The sequence below is a fragment of the Sphaeroforma arctica genome, assembly GCF_001186125.1.
Source record: "Sphaeroforma arctica JP610 unplaced genomic scaffold supercont1.333, whole genome shotgun sequence".
Classification (NCBI taxonomy): domain Eukaryota; class Ichthyosporea; order Ichthyophonida; genus Sphaeroforma; species Sphaeroforma arctica.
The window spans coordinates 58,457-78,230 of NW_014040225.1; the positions used below are offsets into that span (position 1 = coordinate 58,457).

A 19,774-nucleotide genomic window follows, 5' to 3' on the forward strand; every position below is an offset into this window, starting at 1 on the left:
ACATTTTCTAGTGCTGCGTCCAACGCAGCAATTCTCTACTTTGCTAACTCGCTTAGCTCTGTGTCGCCTTCCTTACCAGTCGATGTACCCGCTCGTCCCTCTCGCATTGCTCGTAGTCGATCCTCATTTATGAGGCTTGCACTCTCATCTGACAGTCTTCTTGAACTCACCGCACTATCTTTTCGTCCAGCTACCAACGATGGAGCATTCTCGTAACATTGCTTGTACGTTGACGGGGCAGAACTCTAATTCTCCTCCTCGACCAGTTTCATTGACAGCTGAAGAATAATCGTACGCACACCAATTAACGTCCTTCCACTGTGATGAAGTTAGTAAAAGTATCCCTTCAGCCTGGTAGCCCATCCCTGCACTTATATACTATCGCCTTTGTTGAACATGTTTGCGCAAGGCTCAAATGTTCGTATAATATTATGTTCCGCGTGCGTCACCGTGGTCTTACTGATGATCTTAGAACTTAATCGGTACTCTACTTCTGGTCCCACCTGTCGCATCCGCAGAGCCAGACACTGACCGGTACCCGAACAAGTCTTCTCCTGTGGTCTCAGCATTATTTCATATACTTTCGTTGCCTTGGCCTCATCTCATTTACTAAACAATGGGTGCAAGAACGACGAATACCACCGTATAATTCTTCCACTGTTTTAGCCCCTTACCGCCTGACTTGATTTTATCACTCGACCCGGTGTTATCGATAGGTAGTCGTAATAAACAAAAACAGTCAAAATAAAATTTGGCGCTAACTTTCGTGTGCGTTAGATATTCACTCTATGACCAACAATTTCGGTACATCTAACTGTAGAGGTCAATATACTTATAAAATGACAATGCACAAGCTTGTTAACTTCAGTTTATCAGGTGTGCCCCCGAGTTCACTAGTTGAGTGCTCGGAGGCACCTTGGTATTCATTCTCATATCCTAACTATCCTATCCCCGGATAGCTTGTCCGATCCTCCAGGATCTTCTCCGACCTTGTTGTCCATCTTGTTGTATGAGAACTCCTCTCATGCCTCCTGACGAGGCAGGTGCAACTAACCAGGACTAGTGATAACCATACAGTGTCCATCCTTCTTCCCTTGGCGCTCACCTCATTCAATAAGCTGTCCTCTTCATTCATAACATTTACCTCCTGGTTGACCACTTGTCCCCATGTGTCATTCTTTCGTAGTTCGGTATTGATAGGTCCGAACTCTTAGTCGTGTCGGTCGCTAAATGAGTATGAAATACCAAATAGAGATCCAATAGACACTCGATATTATGCCAACCTAATGGAGAAATAGGGCTGCCCGATTCTTAATGAATAGAAGTCGGACAATTTTCAGTTGCAGCGTATTTGCCAACTGAATATGCAACATACTTAAGAAATTTTGAACACGAGGCTTACTTTGTGATGTTTCGTTACAATATTCAACTCGATATTTTGTAAGGAATATACCAAAAATATACAACAATATTTTCTCATGCCAATATTTCTTCCAAATCCTGAAGTTAGCAAGACAGGCCGAAATATGTAAAAGGAGTGCAATATATTCTTTGTAATGGAATCTACTAAATACACGAAGTATATAATACCCTATGTAATGAAATCCACACAATACAAGAAGTACGATATATTCTATGTAATGAAATCTATTAAATACAAGTACAATAAATCTATGTAATGAAATCTACTAGATACAAGTACAATATACCCCAAGTAATGTAATGAAATCGACTAAAAACAAGAAGCACAATATACTCAATGTAGTGAAATCTACTCAAGACAAGTACAATATACTCTATGTAATGCAATGAAATTGACCAAACAAAAGATGTACAATATACTCTATGCAATGGAATCTACTAAATTTAAGAAGCACAATAAACCATATGTAATGAAGTCTACCAAATCAATACATACTCGTTGATTTCCTGTTCAGCTGTGTCCTGTGTCGGGCTAAGGTCGGTCCTACCACCCAATATAAATGCCTGAATATTTTTTTCAGCGCACATACTTTATTGGCATTAATACTGTCATATTAGGTACCTCTACGAAGCGACTAATGTGTATGATAAGGAAAACAGATGTCATTAGAAACATTAATGTACGAAAATATGACAGTATTTATCTGCTAGTTCCTAGTTGTCACCGAAAGGATTGCTGACACCCCCCCTGCTGCTCTTCCGAGGCGGGGGTAGCTCTGGCGGCGACCCTAAAATGTCCTGAGAATTCCGTTGAGGTGGAGGGTGTGAGGGTGGAACAGATGACTTCCTCGGAATGATACTTTCATCCGCCAACTGGCTTTGAGCCGTAGCTGAAGCTTCGCCACTATCTCCGGTTTGGTTTGGCGTGATGCTCTTAGCGTCAACTGTATCTCCCGTCAGTGTCCCATAGGCGCCGGAGATCCCAGCGGAAATGAAATCGAAAGGCCCCGGGGCGGGTGCAGCTGCGGCGACTGCTGCAGTTGGGTCCATGCCAACGACACCTGGTTGGGCCATCCATGGTTCCTGCAGTGGCGGTTGTGGATCTTCACCGGCGTGTGTGTGATCCGGTTGTTTGCTCTCTTCCTCCTTTGACATAACCGTTTGTGGTGTCGTTTGTTCATCAGCTGGAGTGTCGCCCTGGACCTCCTTCGGCAAAGGCATTTTGCGCAGTGAGTTCACACGTGCAGAGGGCAGTTTTGGCACGGGCGCACCGGTTCCATCGGCGGATTCACTGGTGAAATCAGAAATGTACTTTCCGGCGGTTGTTTTCCTTATAACTTTCCTGTATGAAGAAGGAGGTAGCCGAGATGAGAGGGTGAGATAAATAGCAATGGTACTTTGAAATTTTATGGGTTCGTTCGGTAGCAAACTGGAATAAATAAGCGTGCATACGATAGCACCAAAAGTGAAGTCAAGTGATCAAGATATCAATGACGAACACTTTGCAACGATGCTTTCGGATACGCCTGGGGTGCAGGTGCAAAGTATGCTTGAAGTGACCATGGGGTCCAATTCTACAAAATTGAATTACAAATATGTATGAATCTCGAACTTCCATCAATTCCTCTATATGTACGCCATTTTGCCGGGTCTAAGCACACAATAGCCGGATATATCCTCAGCTCTCTACAAATTTTCAAATCGCACACGATACAAAATATCACCTGCAATTGATAGCCTCTGAGGAATACAATCTACACAGCCAATCTCGTTTCTAACTTACAAGGCTCCAAAATATTCACGACCGAAGCTTATAGCGCTGCGTTTGCAATTTCACGTATACATATATTAATTGTCCCAGACTTTGCAACCCATGACTTTCTAAAATAGCTCATATAACAAACGTACAAGCACAGAAGCACTCTATCGATAAGATAGCCACTACTGAGCACTACAACTTGCTCGGAGTGCTCTTTTAAACCTCGATCGCTAGTTGAATATGTCACTGATATGTACTTAATTTTCTCAGGAAAAATACTGAAACGATTGGACATTGGACAGCGATACCCACCTGAGTCTAAAATAGGCTGGGGCTTCCGCTGCATTCTCTAACACTGCACCTGACATAATTGAGCTGTTCGCGTGGAATCGGACCATCGTCTTTGTCCTTTTGGACTTGCCATCCACTGAGAAGTGCGCCGTGATAGTCCCACCGGTGTTAGTGCTTCTATCGAGTTTCGGGATAGTCCATTCCAATTTCTAGATATGTATTTGAATCGATTGTTTTAGAAAACAAAGATATATGCATTAAAAATCAAATGGTTAGACGGAACTACACCCGAATACACGTGGAGTATTTCTGAGGACAATGCAGTTTTCACAACCCTAAGTAAAAAATGAGTAATCTCTCGCGATATACAGAACGAGCACGGACTCCAGGATAGTCATCGACTCTACCGCTATCTATACATATACAATCCGCCAAACTCCAGAATGTATATGCACCGCAGTGTTTCCAACAACAATCACTAAGCAGTCAAGCGACAAGTTGTACCTGAGTAGTTTCATCCCAATGTGCATCGGCTGCCTGACTATCGCACCCGGTCGCTTTATCACCCGCCATTTGCACCGCAATCTTCACGTCACTCAGTGCAAGCTCAGGTGCTCCTACGCTTTCGGAGTTGATTTTGTAATCACATACTACTTTCGTTTCGTTAGTTGCGCAATCCCACTGTGTATGCACCAAGAGCGGAACCAGGTCTGTACCGTTCTGCGACACAGACTGATATGTCATCAGTGTCAACCGGTAGCTTTTACCTACCATCTGTATACCCTGGGCCTAAAACGAAGAGACGAGGTGATTAGATGAAACCAACGCCACAGAAAAGACAAGATCGGTCAGGAGATAGGTGAGCAGATACCCCACTGGCATGGCTGATTACAAATAGAAAATCAGACGCGTTTCACACTTCAACATCTCGACGATTGTTGATACGAGATCTAAATCTGAACAGTGTCAGCATGCTATCACTTGCGTCTGGAATGAGAACAGAGAATAGACTACAAAATCGCATTTTTCAGGTTCCATACCGGTGGATTTTTCTTTTTGAGGGTAGCCATCAGGTCTGAAGCGGACACCTGCAGTGTCAATGTTTCTCCCGCTGCCAACTGCGCCAGTATGAGAAAGAAGACAAAGTACAAGTGAGTAATCCGTACTCAGAACGTGTGAGATCACCACAAGTGCATCAATTACTTTAAAGTACAGCTGTTCATATGACAAGCACTATAACATTACTTGTCTTCGAAAACCCGGTCATACACGTTAAAACAATGCAAGGGCATATAAGCGCGATCAGATAGAGAGACACTCTCCAGTACCTTCGAAGTCCCGCGTGATGCTTCCCGGAAGGCGGGATTCATAACAATTTGGCTTATAGACACCTTTGAGCTAAAGTTGAGCGTAAGCGGTTGCGACCTTTCAGCATCCTCTAATACCCTGTCATTTAAAAATAATAATGTTGTAGTCAGCTAAACAGTGCAGTTAAGCCAACAGAACGGTAAGAAACCGATGATGCGAGCTTCGGCAAATCCGATCTCGCGCACTTGTAGTTCAAGGGATTGTAAGTATACTCATCACAGATCGTGCGCGATGCGATTTATAGGGAATGCCAGCCATGTACATACCTCTCTAGACACTGGTTGAAGGAAAGCATCAACTTTCCTGCGAGAAGTGACTTTCCGACCTTCGCACCTATAATGTAAAATAAAAAGGTATAGCTTCAAGTAATTAGGGGATGTTTTTGCACACAAGATATGGATGTGCGAGGGCGCGGTTGTATGATGCAACCGCCAATATCTCAGTTTAATACGAGTGTCGGTGTGTGTACATTGGTTGTCCCATTGTATTTTTGGTGCAGATAAGGTTTCCGATTAAACATGCATGGTGAACCGCTTGAGAGTTTCGAAATGAAATTAGGAACTGAAGAGGCGCTTTTGTAGTGATAAGAAAAGAGCACTTCCTTTCTACACAAAACTGAACGCCAACAACCTTTCTTTCAGTCCCAACGCAAAAGGCACCTGCTGATACCGGACAAACACATCAAGCAATGGATATATACAATTCTTTTTTAAGGCATACTTGAACTGCGTCAGAGTAGACACATACTAAAGTGTTCTGGGCGACTCCATGTCAACACAAAAAATTCACAATCGACTAAATAAACAGCACACGAGCTTGCAAATGACAGTTGGAACACCAAACAGACAGAGAAAGTGTTTGGCATGAAATTTTACCTTTAAAGTACACGTTACTGGTTTCTGTGAGAGCAGCCTGCATAGCCACGGCTTTCGACAGTTGCGCATCCGGATCAGCATCAGCTGTTGCGATGAACAAAGCAGGAGTGGTCGTCGACCTCGCCATCGCGGGTATTGATCCAGAACTATCCGCAATCGACGAGGAGCTCAAGGCGGGCGTCTGCTCATAGAGTCATTTGGGAGATATATTAATCAATACAAGCGAAGTCTAGTCGTTTACGACCTTGTAAGGGAATAGCAGAATAGCCAATCGAGCGAAGCTCAGTCGTTTACGACCTTAAAAGGCTCTAGAGAGTGGGGTAAATATGAAATGACGGAGCATTTCAGGCGTAAAATTTAAACCGAGTAGTGTAGTCTATAATTTCACAAATGCTTCGAGGTCAAAAGGTGCATCCGATAATATCTGATGAATCGTACGCATGCACTTACGTATCAGAATGAATAGAGCTTCAGATATCTATATTGCAGTGGTACAAATACTGATGTTATGTTACAACATAAATGAATTTGTGCTGGTAAGATTCTCGGACATACCTGACTCATAGCCTGTTCACTCTTCCATCTGGGTTCACCCATATCGAAAGGAGTATCATCTTGCTGTCGTTGTGGTGTATTCCTTTCCCTCCTCGCGCGACTTGAGGGGGGCGAATTGATACTATCCAGCTTGAAGCTTGAATAATCTACATCTTCATTTATCTGCTCGTGCTCATCTCTTGGTCTATAAATAAGAGAGTAATTTGAGTAAACTGAAATCTACACAAATTGATATATATATATATACATATATAAATACCAACATACCATACATACATACAACACGTACAACATACATACGTACATACACATACACATACGTAAACATAATCATATATACGTACTTATACTCCTGCATATACAGTTACAAATACAGATACATTTACATATACATGTACATATACATATATATGAATAATATAATGTATTATATATATATATATATATGTACACATATATATATATGCATATAGATATATGTATATATATATATATACACACACACACATATATATATATGCATATATATATATATATATATATATATATATATATATATATATATATATACATATACTTAAAAATATATATACATATACTTAAAAATATATATACATATACATATATAAACATATACATATATATATATATATATATAGATATATATCTTTGCATATATTTGTATATATATATTACGTGCATAGTTCTGATGAATAGCTACTAAAAGCTGTGACGCAAGACACGTCAATAGTTGGACTGTTACTGGCAATTGATGATTTGAGATTCGAAACAGGATCATGACTGTCTGCAAACTTGGCACGGCAATCGTGTTAAGAAAGAAAGCCACTGCAACCAATTTGTTCGTTTATAGCTACAACGAGATATAAAATAAATTTCTAGTGTACCCAGGGATTTCTCAACTACAATACCTTAGTCGGTAACGAAGAACAAACTGAAAATTAGTGTGCAAACACAGAACAAACCTTATTTTGACCATGATTGCGGGCTTCCCCTTTTCTTCTTCGTCAGAGCTGTCTGAGAAACTGTCATCGGAACCTTGGTTGGCGGCGACCACCACCTGTGTGTGTCATATATCAAAGTTCAATAGAATAATGAGACTACCGACTACGTCTCTACAAAGTAGATGCTCGCGCATACACCCTCGAAAGGTACATAATCTAGGCTGAAATGCTAGCGGTGTACATGACGTGCAACCGCATAGTAGAAAATAGAGGACAGTCAACGGTCAGTATAATAAAAATAATGAACGACAGAGCACATCTACAAAAGCTATAGCAAGAGATACATAGATGATCTCAAATCTCCCGCGTCGCCAGTTGAGATATACCTGACTGCCACCATCGTCCACGAGGGCGCTTTGTGGGGCGCCCTGGGAATCGACTGGCGGCTCTGGGACGAACGCCAATCCCGATACATTGTTGTTATCTACTGGCATTCCAGGGGTGAGCCCGTCCTGGCCCATTTGCCCATACTCGCCAAATGGATTGTCCAGTTGTTCTGATGGGGCTGCCACAACACCCGCCGGTGCAGGCATGGACACGTTCACATTAGGATCGCCGGCGTTTGTATACGCAGTTGGGTTTGTCGCGGCAGACGTGCTCACGTCAGACGGTGTATAAAAACTGGAATCGGGGGTTGCTTCTGCAGCCATTTGGCTGTGCGTGTCTGTGGCTGTAGCTGAGTTTGTAGTCATGTTGGTATCTCCCGCAGCATAAGAAATGGGGATTGGTTCCTGAGTGTGGCGAGCATCCGTTGCAGACTGCTCGTTCGCGTTTGTATTGGTTGTTGTGTTGGTTGTTGTGGTGGTGTGAGTGCTGTGGACGTCGTCCGGCATATTTGTGGTACTGTTGGCCTCGCCGGACAAGTCAGATTGCGAGTTCGCCTGGGGGTTCCCAAAAAGAAGTAAAACATTATATACAAAAGTATAAGTTGTAATAGAAGAAAACTTGTATTATAGTAAACAATATGTTTGCACGACAAGGGACAGTATAGAACATAGCAAACGTGTGAGAGAACAAAGTGGAAATATGTGCTAGAATGATACGGAAGTACTGACATGGGATCAATTTTTTCACATCACGCGGTGCAAAGGGCAGTGGCACGCCCCTCACTCAGAAATTGAACTCCCATTGTTAATGCACTTGGTGAGATTCAGTCAATCGCATACCGGTTCGTCTTTCTTCCCCTTCTTCCTCAGAGTCAACGACTTCGTCTTTCGTTTTAATGTGCCGAACATGTTGTGGCTTTTACTTGAACCTTTACTGTAATTGGATGGCGGGATCATCATTGTGTTTGAGGATTGGGGTGAAGGAATTATTGTAGCTGTGAAACTATCGGATATACTATATTGGACGGGTAGATTAGAAAAACGTAGCACATACTCGCTCAAGTACTACAGCTCACGGCGGACTTTAAATGCACGCGAGCAAATGGCGAGTCATCATTGTAGCAGCAGGTCTCACTGCTAAATATGCCCTTGCTATTTACCTTGTTTTAAATGTACTAGAAAGTAGCAATAACCTCACCAACCTCCGACATCAGATTGCAACACACTTCTATGCAAACTCATTCATGATTTTCCCGTAGGTGATTAGTGATGGTGGAGTCCAACTGGGGTTGGATAAGTTGATAAAAGAAACAACTAGAAGGGTTTGCCAATTCAACGAACCTTACAGAATGTTCTCTGTAAATAAATCCTTCAGCATACAGTAATCGAGTACACTGATCCAAAGGTACAATTTATCATTTCAAAAAGGATTCTACTACGGTGTACGTGCTAAAACGTTAACTACACAGAGTAGGAAGGTAATAGTATAGTAGCCTTCTCAGGAAAGAAATATTCATCTCAATTACTTAGTTTCATCTCAATTACTTTCTGAGCTTTTCTGAACATATGATAGGAGCATCACAAAGTATTCATCCAAACTTCAGCAGAAATATGCAACACAAGACAGAATAAGAGAGAATCTGAACGGTTTGTTGCCTCACCTACTCGTTTTCTCTAACTTGTCCCCTTTGCCCTTCTTGCCACGCACACTGCGTGCCTTTGAAACATCATTAGTCGAGGTCTGTTCAAATGGATCTGCTGCATGCGGATCATCGAATCCTTGATCGGCCGCTATAAATATGCATCAAGCAATGGAAAACTAGTATCGGAGATCCGGGAATGATATTCAATGAGATGATCTCCATCACCAACCAATGTAAAATCGAACAAGCAAAGTAACTCTATGTATACGTACAAGAAAAAGATGCAAGTTTTTGTTTTAAATACAATACGTAAACGGGAAGGAATTACAAACATACAGACTTTTCCACTACACAAACATACACACATGTCCACACATACATACAAACATACCGGTAAGAAGGCACAAACATACACATATATAAGTATATAATTGAAGGTATCTGGCTCCAAGATTCTTCGCACAAACATACCACCATCGAAAGGATCGCGAGCGTGGCTACTGTAGGGAGAATTGACAGCTGGTGCAGTTGTTTGCGATGGGGCATGCTGTGCCACACTTGTTTGTGGCTGGTTCACTTGTTCACGTGGTGTGGGTGTGTGGACTGGCTGAGGTTGGCCGCTCAGCATCGAATCCGTGTCTAGATATTCGATATTCTCCGACAAAAGTTCTATCCCCTGTAGAGCGCTCTTGTATCTATGCGAGAAGATATCGGAGGTTGTGTAGGTGTTATGGTAGTGTAGGTGATATGGTAGTGACAAATATGATTTCCAATCCTATGAGGATGATAATATATAATCGTTGCAAGTCGAGCGTGCCATGCACACTATAACCAAGTCATACAGTGAAACACTATATCGAATTTATATATAACTTACAGCGTGGTGAAATACATGTCGTGGACTGATCACACAGTACAAGCCAATCACAAACATATGTTTACATGTACTTGCTCCCGTAGACAATCACTAGCTCGCAAATCAGCGTAAGCATTGTACCAAGAAACGGCCAGAAAACTCGGTAATTTGATTCGGAACTACCTGGTACGTTCAGCATTCATCCAGTTCGTAACAATACCACGCATAGAATTGATGTTGTGTCGTTCCATCCCTTGATTCTCACGGTATGCTTGGCCATCTATATAGGAAGAGAGAGAGAGAGAGAGTGTGTGTGTGTGAGAGAGAGGGAGCGATCAAAGATCAGAATAGAGGCGAGCAAGCGATGACATTGAGCAATGCATCAGATATATAAGTTGGCAATTCTAACCAAGTATGACCCAGACAAAAATTAAGGTGAACTAAGTAAAGAGCCGTGCCTGCATCGATGGACGTACTACATATATCTACGTATAAGGAATCACAAAACTAACCAGAACTGAACAAAGGCAACTGCGGGACCGCCATCTGTTCTGGTCTCAGAGACTACAATCCATCCCTTTGCGAGTTAATCAAAACTTATGGAAGAACATATACGTGAAATACTTTGCAGTCTGAATACATGTATACATAAAACATCACACAAACTAGCTTGTGATACAAAAAAGAAACACACACACACACACACACACACACATATATATATATGCACGCCCACACACACACAAATATATATATATATATATATACACGCACACAACAACTACTAATCATATATATATATACATATTTATATATATGCTTATATCGTATTGAAACAAAGATACAAACATAAGTTGCATAAATGTATGTCCACATACCTATCTGCTTCTTGTCAAGAAATACATATAGTAGAGGCAAATATGCGCACGCTATTATCATGAAATGCAACCATTGATGTGTATTCTCATACAGCTTTGAATATTAATGCGATTAAACAAACACATCGACGAATGATAATGTAAGCATACACAGTCTGAGATAAAGACGAGATCGGATAATGCATCGCGGACCAGAGTCCAATGGTATATGTATCTAAACTTGTGCAAGTATTCCTAAAATAGCAGGAATTGATGGCAAGGCACGGAATAACACGGCGGTAATCAAACGCAAAGATAATCGTTGTTGATGCTGAACATATAAACGTGAATTCACTTGCCGATAAATTACATTGCCAGACACAGTTGTATATAGTTACCCTATTGTAGTCTGGGTTGGGTGAACGCATACTGATACAAATGCTGTAGACGAACACTTCAAGCGTAATAGCACATCATGTAAAGGCCGAACACATATCATGCACACACTGTAGAATATATACCATCACCAGCTTGAAAAGCCAGCACTTGTAGAGTTGTCAGAAGCTCTTCATCTTGTTGCACATTGCCTCTTAAGTTGAGCGCTATGCCATCCATAAAGGGTTTCAGCATGCCATCGTACGCACCCAATGCTTGGGCTTGCCCGTTTAAGCTTGTTTTGCTTCGCTCTAATTCCTCAGCTCTGTGCAAAAAGAACTGTGTCGCCGCCGAGTGGGCTGCGCAACCATTCTCAGAGGCCATATTACGAAAGGTGCTTTGGTGTAATCGTATTAACTTAAAGTACATATCACTTTGCAATCCATATATAAATATATATATTATAGGCGTATCATTGCCGGATTGTCAATTTTTACTATATATTTTATAAAAATATATGTGACTACACATAATACTACAGAGCAAAATTGTCCGTTTTCGGACACGGACCGGCTTTATCAATTGTCGGGGTTGTCTGTGCGATCTATAATTTTATATTTTCGATAAAACTGAATAAGTACATGCAAGACATATTGTTCAATGTGAGTGATAGTGGTGGGATGTTTGAGTGTATGCTCTGGGAGCTTTACTCGTTGCAGCAGTACTTCATCCGATTTTGGTATTCTGTACTATTCTGTATACAGGAACCCACCTAAACGCTTGAAAAATGCAATTTGAAGGACTCAAAGCCTTACTACCTGTTTGATCAAGTTATACACACGGAATAAAGCTTCAGATTAAATTTATCTATATATACATCTCTCTCTCTCACGTGTATGTGTAGACACTACATTAATGTGAAGCCTGTCGGATGCTACATATGGTTATCTGCGAGAGAGTGTGAAGTGCGCATGCAATTGTTTTTCATATATACATACACATACACATACACACACACACACACACACACACACACACACACACACAAATATATACTTATATATATATTTATACATGTTATATATATATATATATATATATATATATATATAAATAGATATTATATATATATGTATATACATATATATATATATATATATATAAATATATATATATATAGTATACATATATATATATACACACACACACATATATATACACATACACACACACACAAACACACACATATATATATATATATTGTATATATATACACATACACACACACATACATATATATATATATATTTATAAATACATATAAATACATATATATATATATATACACAAACTTATATATATACATATAAATACATATATCCACAAACTTATATATATATATATATATATATATCAATCTGCATGTAGAAGTACGGCAATAAAAAAAATTTGTATGTACATATGTTTGTTTAGGAATATATGAATATGAATACGCGTATACATATGTACTAACAAGAATATGTATACAAATGTACACATCCTTGTATACAGCAAGTTCATTTTAACTAGCAACTGCAGAATAGGTATCCAAATCTAATGAATCAAGATCATGGGTATGCTACGCACATGAATTCAGCTCAGTGCCTTCTTTGCTATCTGCAAACTCATTTGTACTCGGTACGGAGGAAGATTGCCGTCCCGAGTTTTGTTTATTCAATCGAAAGTACGCTTATCGCTCTACGTAGTCAATCGTGCAGTCTGCGTGCCCAGGCGACAATAAATAGAGTGTCTGCGCGCTTGTAGCGGTGGAAACTTGTAGCTGAGAGAATATCACAAGTGTTTCACTACGAAATTTGAGTTTCTTTCTTTGTATGTTGCTGCTGTCCTCGCACTCATTCATCCAGGATCCTCTGACTTTTAAATTCTTAATTCTTAATTCAGCAAGTAAAATAAATTTGCGACCAGGTATATCCCAGAATCCAAGATCAACCATCCTGGATTTAATACTACATGGAAGATGCCAGCCCATCTCAGATTGAAGCATAGCCCAGAGCTCTATGTATGTCTTTCCGCCACTGTGGGCAACGAGAAGCGCTTCAAGTGCACGTACAACACTCCACTGCTTTTTGAGAGATTCCATAAGCCCCAATTGTCAGGTCTTCTCTTTAACGATGAAGATAGCCGGAAGCCTCGATCACATCTAATCTCTCTCTCATTCTTTATGGTTATCCGAAGATGCCTAGATGCTCCATGGCAACTGCCTCTTCGAGAAATAACAACCCAGATACTTCGACTTTAACCATGACCATCGCACTACACACACCTAATCCCACTGAAACAGAATCGAAACGTTCTTACTATCATCCAACTTCGCAATTGGTTGACCTGTTATGGCTGTGTACACCTTGGGTCCAGCTAACTGTCCCCCAACAGCTGCTAGCAGTGTAGTGGGGAGATACTTTACGCTTAGCCGAGCTCTCCTCCTAGCTATAACCACCAAAGGCACACACGCATGCACCGCAAAGAACCACTGAATCGAAAGCGGATGACACTTCTCACGCCAGACTCCGAAGGGCATGTTCCCAAGAAATGCCCCAGTACAAATATTGAGCAACGGCACCACAGACATGACAAGATGAGACCTGAGATATATGAGGTAAGTTGGTAGAGGTTGGCTACCTTTGTGATAATTGTAACGTCAGTTTTTGCTCACTAGTTCCATTTTCTTTAAAAAATACGATCCCCAAAAGAACTATTGAAGTAAGGAACAGAGGAAGCCTCCGAACTGAATTTTCCAAAACTATTGTTCTAAAAATCATAGCCTTTTGAAAATTACACATTTTAGGACGTATTTATTTACATAGGAGGCCATGTTCTCATTGTTCAGTCTGTTTGTCTGTCAGTTTTTTTGGGCAAAGAGATAAAGATCCATTTTTTTCCAAGAAAGGTATTTATTCCATAAATAAACTGTCTAAATAATGATTATACACTCTATTCTTTTAAAAAAACAAAAAAAACAAAAAAACGAAGTTTTGCGCATTTAAAAAGAAATAAAAATAATATGTATGATTTTACATTTTTATTTAGGTGGGCCGTGTCGCGTTAGCGTAAAAAATTGGGTTTAGGTTAAAAGATGGAAATTTGGAAAATATTTAGTTCAATAAAAGTTTTAGAATAACCCCTAAAAAAAGATACTTTCCAGTTTCCACACAGCGGACAGGCCGACGCCCGACAGCCGCGACATTGCTTTTTTTTAACACCAAAAAAAAGATGAATTGCCGAGTTAGAACTAAATTTGGAACTGAAGCATAAACTTTGAAAGCAAACATATTGAAAAAAGTTAAAAAAAACATACATAAGCCTACATACATGAATATCTTTATACGACACTGGTGACAATAAAATTATTAACCACCTCAGGCCCAGTTTCCTACCAGTCTCATATATACTTTTTCGAGTTTAATTTGCTTTTTAAAAATATAGGTGTATTATTGTAGTTAGCGTGATTTTAAGCCCGCACTAGTGAGATGTGATTGTTTTCTGCCGGTTTGTATGTTATCTGTCGGCTGAAAGTGCTTGACTTAAATGTTAGATATTGTAGCGCGGATACAACCCATTCGTTGCACTTATGTTAGGTCCTTGTCGGTCTTTAGGGCTTGACATATGTTAGCAGTTAGACACATGTATACAGGCGTCCTGTCTTAGCTATTGCTTCGTATTCGCCCATGGTTTTACAGTTGACACTATTCGTATCCAACATACGTCGACCTCTCCTCTGAGGCCGACAAAGAACTAATACAACAAGTGCAATAAATGGGCTAAAACCACGCTAATTACATCTTTTAAGAATGCAAAGTAAACTCGAAAAAGTATAAGTATGAGACTGGTAGGAAACTGGGCCTGAGGTGGTCAAATTTTTTATTGTCACCAGTGCCGTATAAAGACATTCCCAGAGGCAGTCTACATCCTACACCTAATAGAAGTGGGATAGCCACATCATACACCACACGAATATCTACAGTGATGTGTACTGTGTAGACTGTAGAGTGCTGTGTAGACTGTAGAGTGATGGGCTAGTAGTAGTAGTACTCTGTATGTAGTCGTAGTGTATAGAGTAGACAGACAGAGTTGCAAACGCGAATGATGAAATCACACCGTCACATCGCCTGAACTGCAATAAAATCAAGATTTGTGAGCAGAAATCAGGGCCGTTGCGGAAATCGTAAATTTAGCAGAGACCCAAATCCTTGAAATCCAGAGGGCCATGAAAATTTTAACGCTTTCAAGTTTCAACTCATCAAGTTTCAGCCCAGTCCAGACACTCCAGACTCCAAAGACATGATCTATCCACGACTTCTCTCCTCTCTAGTAACGCGTATGTATGTATATACATAAATATGCAACGAGCATTCTACATGAGTCATGTATGACTCATTGACTGTGTAGTTGGCCCTAGAGATCTAGTTGTGTATTCGCTATATTGTCATTTGTCAAAAAATAATGGTGGGGTCGTGGCGCTGTATTTACTAACGATGCTCGCTTGAGTCGATATGTATTTACTGATCAGCGAGAACAGTAAATATGTAATATTTTTATCTTTTTCAGTGATATATACCTTCTATGTTTATTCAGAAGGCTATGAATTGACTGACAAAATCTCACACTGTAGTTCGAGTGTCCCGACAAGTGTAGGATATATAGTTAGTAGTCCGTGCCACATGAATTGAGTCTGAATATATACTACTGGCATGCTCCGGGGTACAATCGGTGCTGGTGGTTGTCATTTTTGAGTGCAGTGCATGCGTACATAAGTCCTTTTAATTGAGCATGTATGAGGTCATTTGGAACCTACTCATATTGGTCGGAAGGAGCTGAAGAAAGGTCGAGTACATACACTAATATCGTCCATTAACATACTCACACGCAGACGGCAACAACTCTTACTTTCGATATTGGTAACCGTGCTCAAATTTTAAACTGTATATTCTGTTTGTTTAACTAGTACTATGCGTATATGGTATCGGTAAGAAAAGAAAGCGAATATTCCCATACAAGTTTGCATCCCACGACTTCGATGATAGTTCTACTACCATCTGTAGATTTTGGCACCACCTACATATCTTCTAGGTTTTATTGATGTACATTGAAAACTTTTGCTAGCTCACTGAAATCATCAACTTGTTTCGCATCCTTAACTACGCGCCTGGCTGTAGGGATCTTGTCGAAGAGATTCCACAGGAGCACTCCCACAACCTGATTACAAGAAAGTGGGAAAAAAAAACGAATAAGAGGAGGGTGACAAACACTAGCGAGAGTGGACACTCGTTTATCCTGCCCAAAAGGAAACACACGCAAGAGTTCACAACATTGCATGGTGCGTAAGACTACAGTTCGGCGAGTTGATCAACAGAGTGAGAAGGATCGCTAAAACATCCGCCACGTAGTACGCAAATGAGTTATTTGGACGAGACGACAGCATTAGCGGATAACTAGATTCTGAGTACACTTTGAGGTATCTGAACGCGAGTGATTTGTAGACGAAAGCGATACAAACACTTGATGATTCATGCACAAAGGATCGACAGATAACTGAACATATCAGCGTGAAACTAGCGTGGAGTGTTTCATGTTGTTCGAGATGAAATCTTTATCATATGCTAATTTCAAAGTTGCCCCGAGGGCATGATCTGCAAAGTTCAACGGACACAGCTGAGCCGTTGCTACGCTACCAACACTTGCCCACAGTACGATGTATGATTGACTATCTCAAAACACCTATATATACACGCGTTCCTAATCGTAAGCACAGTACACATACCTTTTTGTTTCGTAGATAAAACACAACGCCCTTATTGAACACCTCCGAGTCTTCATCTTGCTTCTGCCTTTCCGCTAGAGTTATCGTGCCGGAGTTCTCACCAGATGGCTGTGCTGCAGTACTACTCTTCGCTTTGGCCCACACACCCACGGTTTCTAGTTCGCTATCAATAATGCCGATAGCTTCATAGCCTGTGCGTGAGATAGAAACGAACAACATGGTGAACAATAGATGAATAAATTTTTTCTAGTGCAAATCTAGACTTGTCGCAGGTGTCAACTGTTCTATTTAAATACCGCAATACCCAATCATCCCTCCCATCAATCACCGGCCGACAAGGTGACAATATTTACCTAGCTTGGGCCCTAAGTCACCCCAGAACATCGACTGGTGCTCAAACGATTTGCGTTGTGTAGAGTTAGCCATATTCTCACCGGCCAAATGTCCGCTGACTACTGCGTGGTCGTGGTGCTCCACTAACCGACGGCCCAAAGTTATATCATGGAAAGACGCACAGTCACCGGCCTAAATGGGAGACAGCAAGTTCGGAGGCTTGACGGTCAGAACTGGGATTACAACTATAATAGTCTTGACAGTGGTCTACAGACAAATACGTGCAAACTCAACTGACCTGGTGGCCTAATACGCGAATATTGTATTGCAATATCACTATTCTTCACTAGTAGGGTCGTTCGTTGAATATGGCTCAAGAAGCATTAGTAACTCCTATTATATACGTCTTTGCTTTCAAAATATACAATCAGCATACCGCATAAATATCGGACCTCGCGGCCAATTCAGAGTTCACCAGCACACCTCCAAACTTCGGATCTATTTCCAAACGGGCTTGTTGTGCTAATTCTACATTTGGCTCAATACCGGCAGCTACTACCACATGGTCAGTGGAAATCTCGGATCCATTCGTCAACTACATATTGCAGTGAAGAAAATTGAAATTAGATGCACAAGAAATGCGTCAATCAGGCTTGGACACATGTAATGCATTTCACAGGGACGAACGTCCAATGAAGGGCTGCAGCAGCAGGAAGCAGATGAGCTGGTGGTGTATTTTTACATAGATGAACAGAAGTCACAAATTCTGAACTACTCGTGTGAAGTCCGCGGACCCAAATAAAATCATACACAAATATCTATATTTTGAAACTATTATAGAATCGCAACAAACCTACCTTCAATATAACCTTCCCGTTGGACATTGAAGCCGACTCCACAGATGCTGAAGGTATCACGTTGACGTTTTCATTGCGCATGAATTCGGTCGTGGCTGTACTCAGATACCTAGGTAGAATGAATTAAAATTGATGGGTTCGCAGTTGAAGTATATGAAGGTGCTTATTCTCGAGGATTGTCTAAAAAAATAAAAATTCATATTTGCAGCACAGGGTACTTGCTAAACTCCATGTCCTAAACTATGCTATCACTCCCACAAATGTCCGCATAACGGACAATCAAGGAAGGCAAATCCTAAACTTGCAACGGTCCTGTCGATAAGAATATGAGACGGCAGCGGCATCAACCACAGTCACTCAATTCTATCAATAAATAATAGAAAACGGTCTTTTGAACGCACTAGGGGTTGCAGATTGACGCTCAGAGTTGTTCCTGCGCGCGAGTGTACAGTACACGAACAACATGCAAACTTACTGAGGAAGCAGAAATCCCATATTGCCGTGTTCGGGGAACACTTGAGTGACCTTCATATTTGAAGTAGCACCTTTATGTGCCAGAGCGATGGCAAGCTCAGAACCCAAAAACCCTCCGCCCAGAACTACTAGACTCTCCGCCCCGTCCGAGATCTCTTTCAATTTTCTGAAATCTTCAATTTTCCTGGTCAGCCGGGGTTGAAAAGTTATATGCAGATACTTTCAGAGTGTGCACAGCAGCACGCGTCCAGTGACACAAACACTCCCCCTGAAACAGAACAATTTCACCAGCCAGTTTGTGAATGTTGGTCCAAACGCGGGCTGAACAGCAATAATGAGCGCAAAAGATACACCTTGTCTGGACCGCAACCACGAACACGTACTGACATTCCGTGCTTATGTTGAGTGGGTCCATCACCTTGGCATATCCAACTACGCAATATGGACCAACTAAACACAATTCTTTGAAGAAACATACAAAGGCACACCTGTGACACTGTCTAGTCTGATACGCACCTGAAGAGTGTTACATGGCTCTTAACCTCCTCCTCCGCATTTTCCAATTCAGACACGGTGCGTGGACTCCCTCCAGTAGCTAATAATAACTTCTCGTACACGACGGTATCTCCATTGCTCAGTGTCAACCTCTTCTCCTTAGCGTCGAGACCTACTACTTTCACGCCCTATAAGCAAAAACATGATGTACAGACGTCAATTGAGATGGCGGATTCGATATACGAATACAAATATTTCACCAGTATACTACCGGCTAGTTATTTCAAGCCAGAATCAAATGGGTACTTGCAACAGCGTGCACGATCGGTTACATCCAAGACAAGTATCCTGCGCGCATAATGTCATAGAATACAATAATATAATAATATTAAATATCATTTGTATATATCTATATCTATATATAGAATATATTTACATACATATACAT

At 40.9% G+C, this 19,774-nt stretch overlaps 3 protein-coding genes across 4 annotated transcripts in view; all 3 read right to left on the reverse strand.

Annotated features, from left to right (window-relative positions):
- Positions 1-1,943: 1,943 nt before the first annotated feature.
- On the reverse strand, positions 1,944-11,789 carry SARC_05294. Of its 2 annotated transcripts, XM_014300851.1 has the most exons (15): positions 11,496-11,789; positions 10,301-10,397; positions 9,733-9,956; positions 9,280-9,409; positions 8,459-8,552; positions 7,619-8,173; positions 7,254-7,348; positions 6,271-6,454; positions 5,716-5,896; positions 5,107-5,173; positions 4,801-4,918; positions 4,513-4,590; positions 3,977-4,261; positions 3,494-3,681; positions 1,944-2,764 (listed from the first exon to the last, which is right to left on the reverse strand). In XM_014300851.1, the coding sequence occupies exons 1-15, from the start codon at positions 11,776-11,778 to the stop codon at positions 2,137-2,139; spliced, it is 3,207 nt and encodes a 1,068-aa protein (XP_014156326.1). In that variant the 5' UTR covers positions 11,779-11,789; the 3' UTR covers positions 1,944-2,136. The 2 variants fall into 2 exon arrangements, with proteins under 2 accessions (XP_014156326.1, XP_014156325.1); XM_014300850.1 differs by lacking the exons at positions 9,280-9,409; positions 9,733-9,956; positions 10,301-10,397; positions 11,496-11,789 and adding an exon at positions 8,779-8,857.
- A 1,213-nt stretch (positions 11,790-13,002) lies between these two features.
- On the reverse strand, positions 13,003-14,021 carry SARC_05295 (hypothetical protein). Its single transcript, XM_014300852.1, has one exon. The coding sequence runs from the start codon at positions 13,487-13,489 to the stop codon at positions 13,079-13,081; it is 411 nt and encodes a 136-aa protein (XP_014156327.1). The 5' UTR covers positions 13,490-14,021; the 3' UTR covers positions 13,003-13,078.
- Positions 14,022-16,244: 2,223 nt separating this feature from the next.
- Positions 16,245-19,774, reverse strand: part of SARC_05296 (hypothetical protein) — a 4,363-nt gene continuing 833 nt past the window's right edge. The window contains exons 2-8 of the mRNA XM_014300853.1: positions 19,348-19,514; positions 18,833-19,015; positions 18,358-18,466; positions 17,937-18,095; positions 17,521-17,692; positions 17,168-17,358; positions 16,245-16,602 (exon numbers count right to left, since the gene is read on the reverse strand). Coding sequence (XP_014156328.1) covers positions 16,480-16,602; positions 17,168-17,358; positions 17,521-17,692; positions 17,937-18,095; positions 18,358-18,466; positions 18,833-19,015; positions 19,348-19,514 — 1,104 coding nt within the window. The 3' untranslated portion in view covers positions 16,245-16,479. The remainder of the gene's footprint in view (positions 16,603-17,167; positions 17,359-17,520; positions 17,693-17,936; positions 18,096-18,357; positions 18,467-18,832; positions 19,016-19,347; positions 19,515-19,774) is intronic.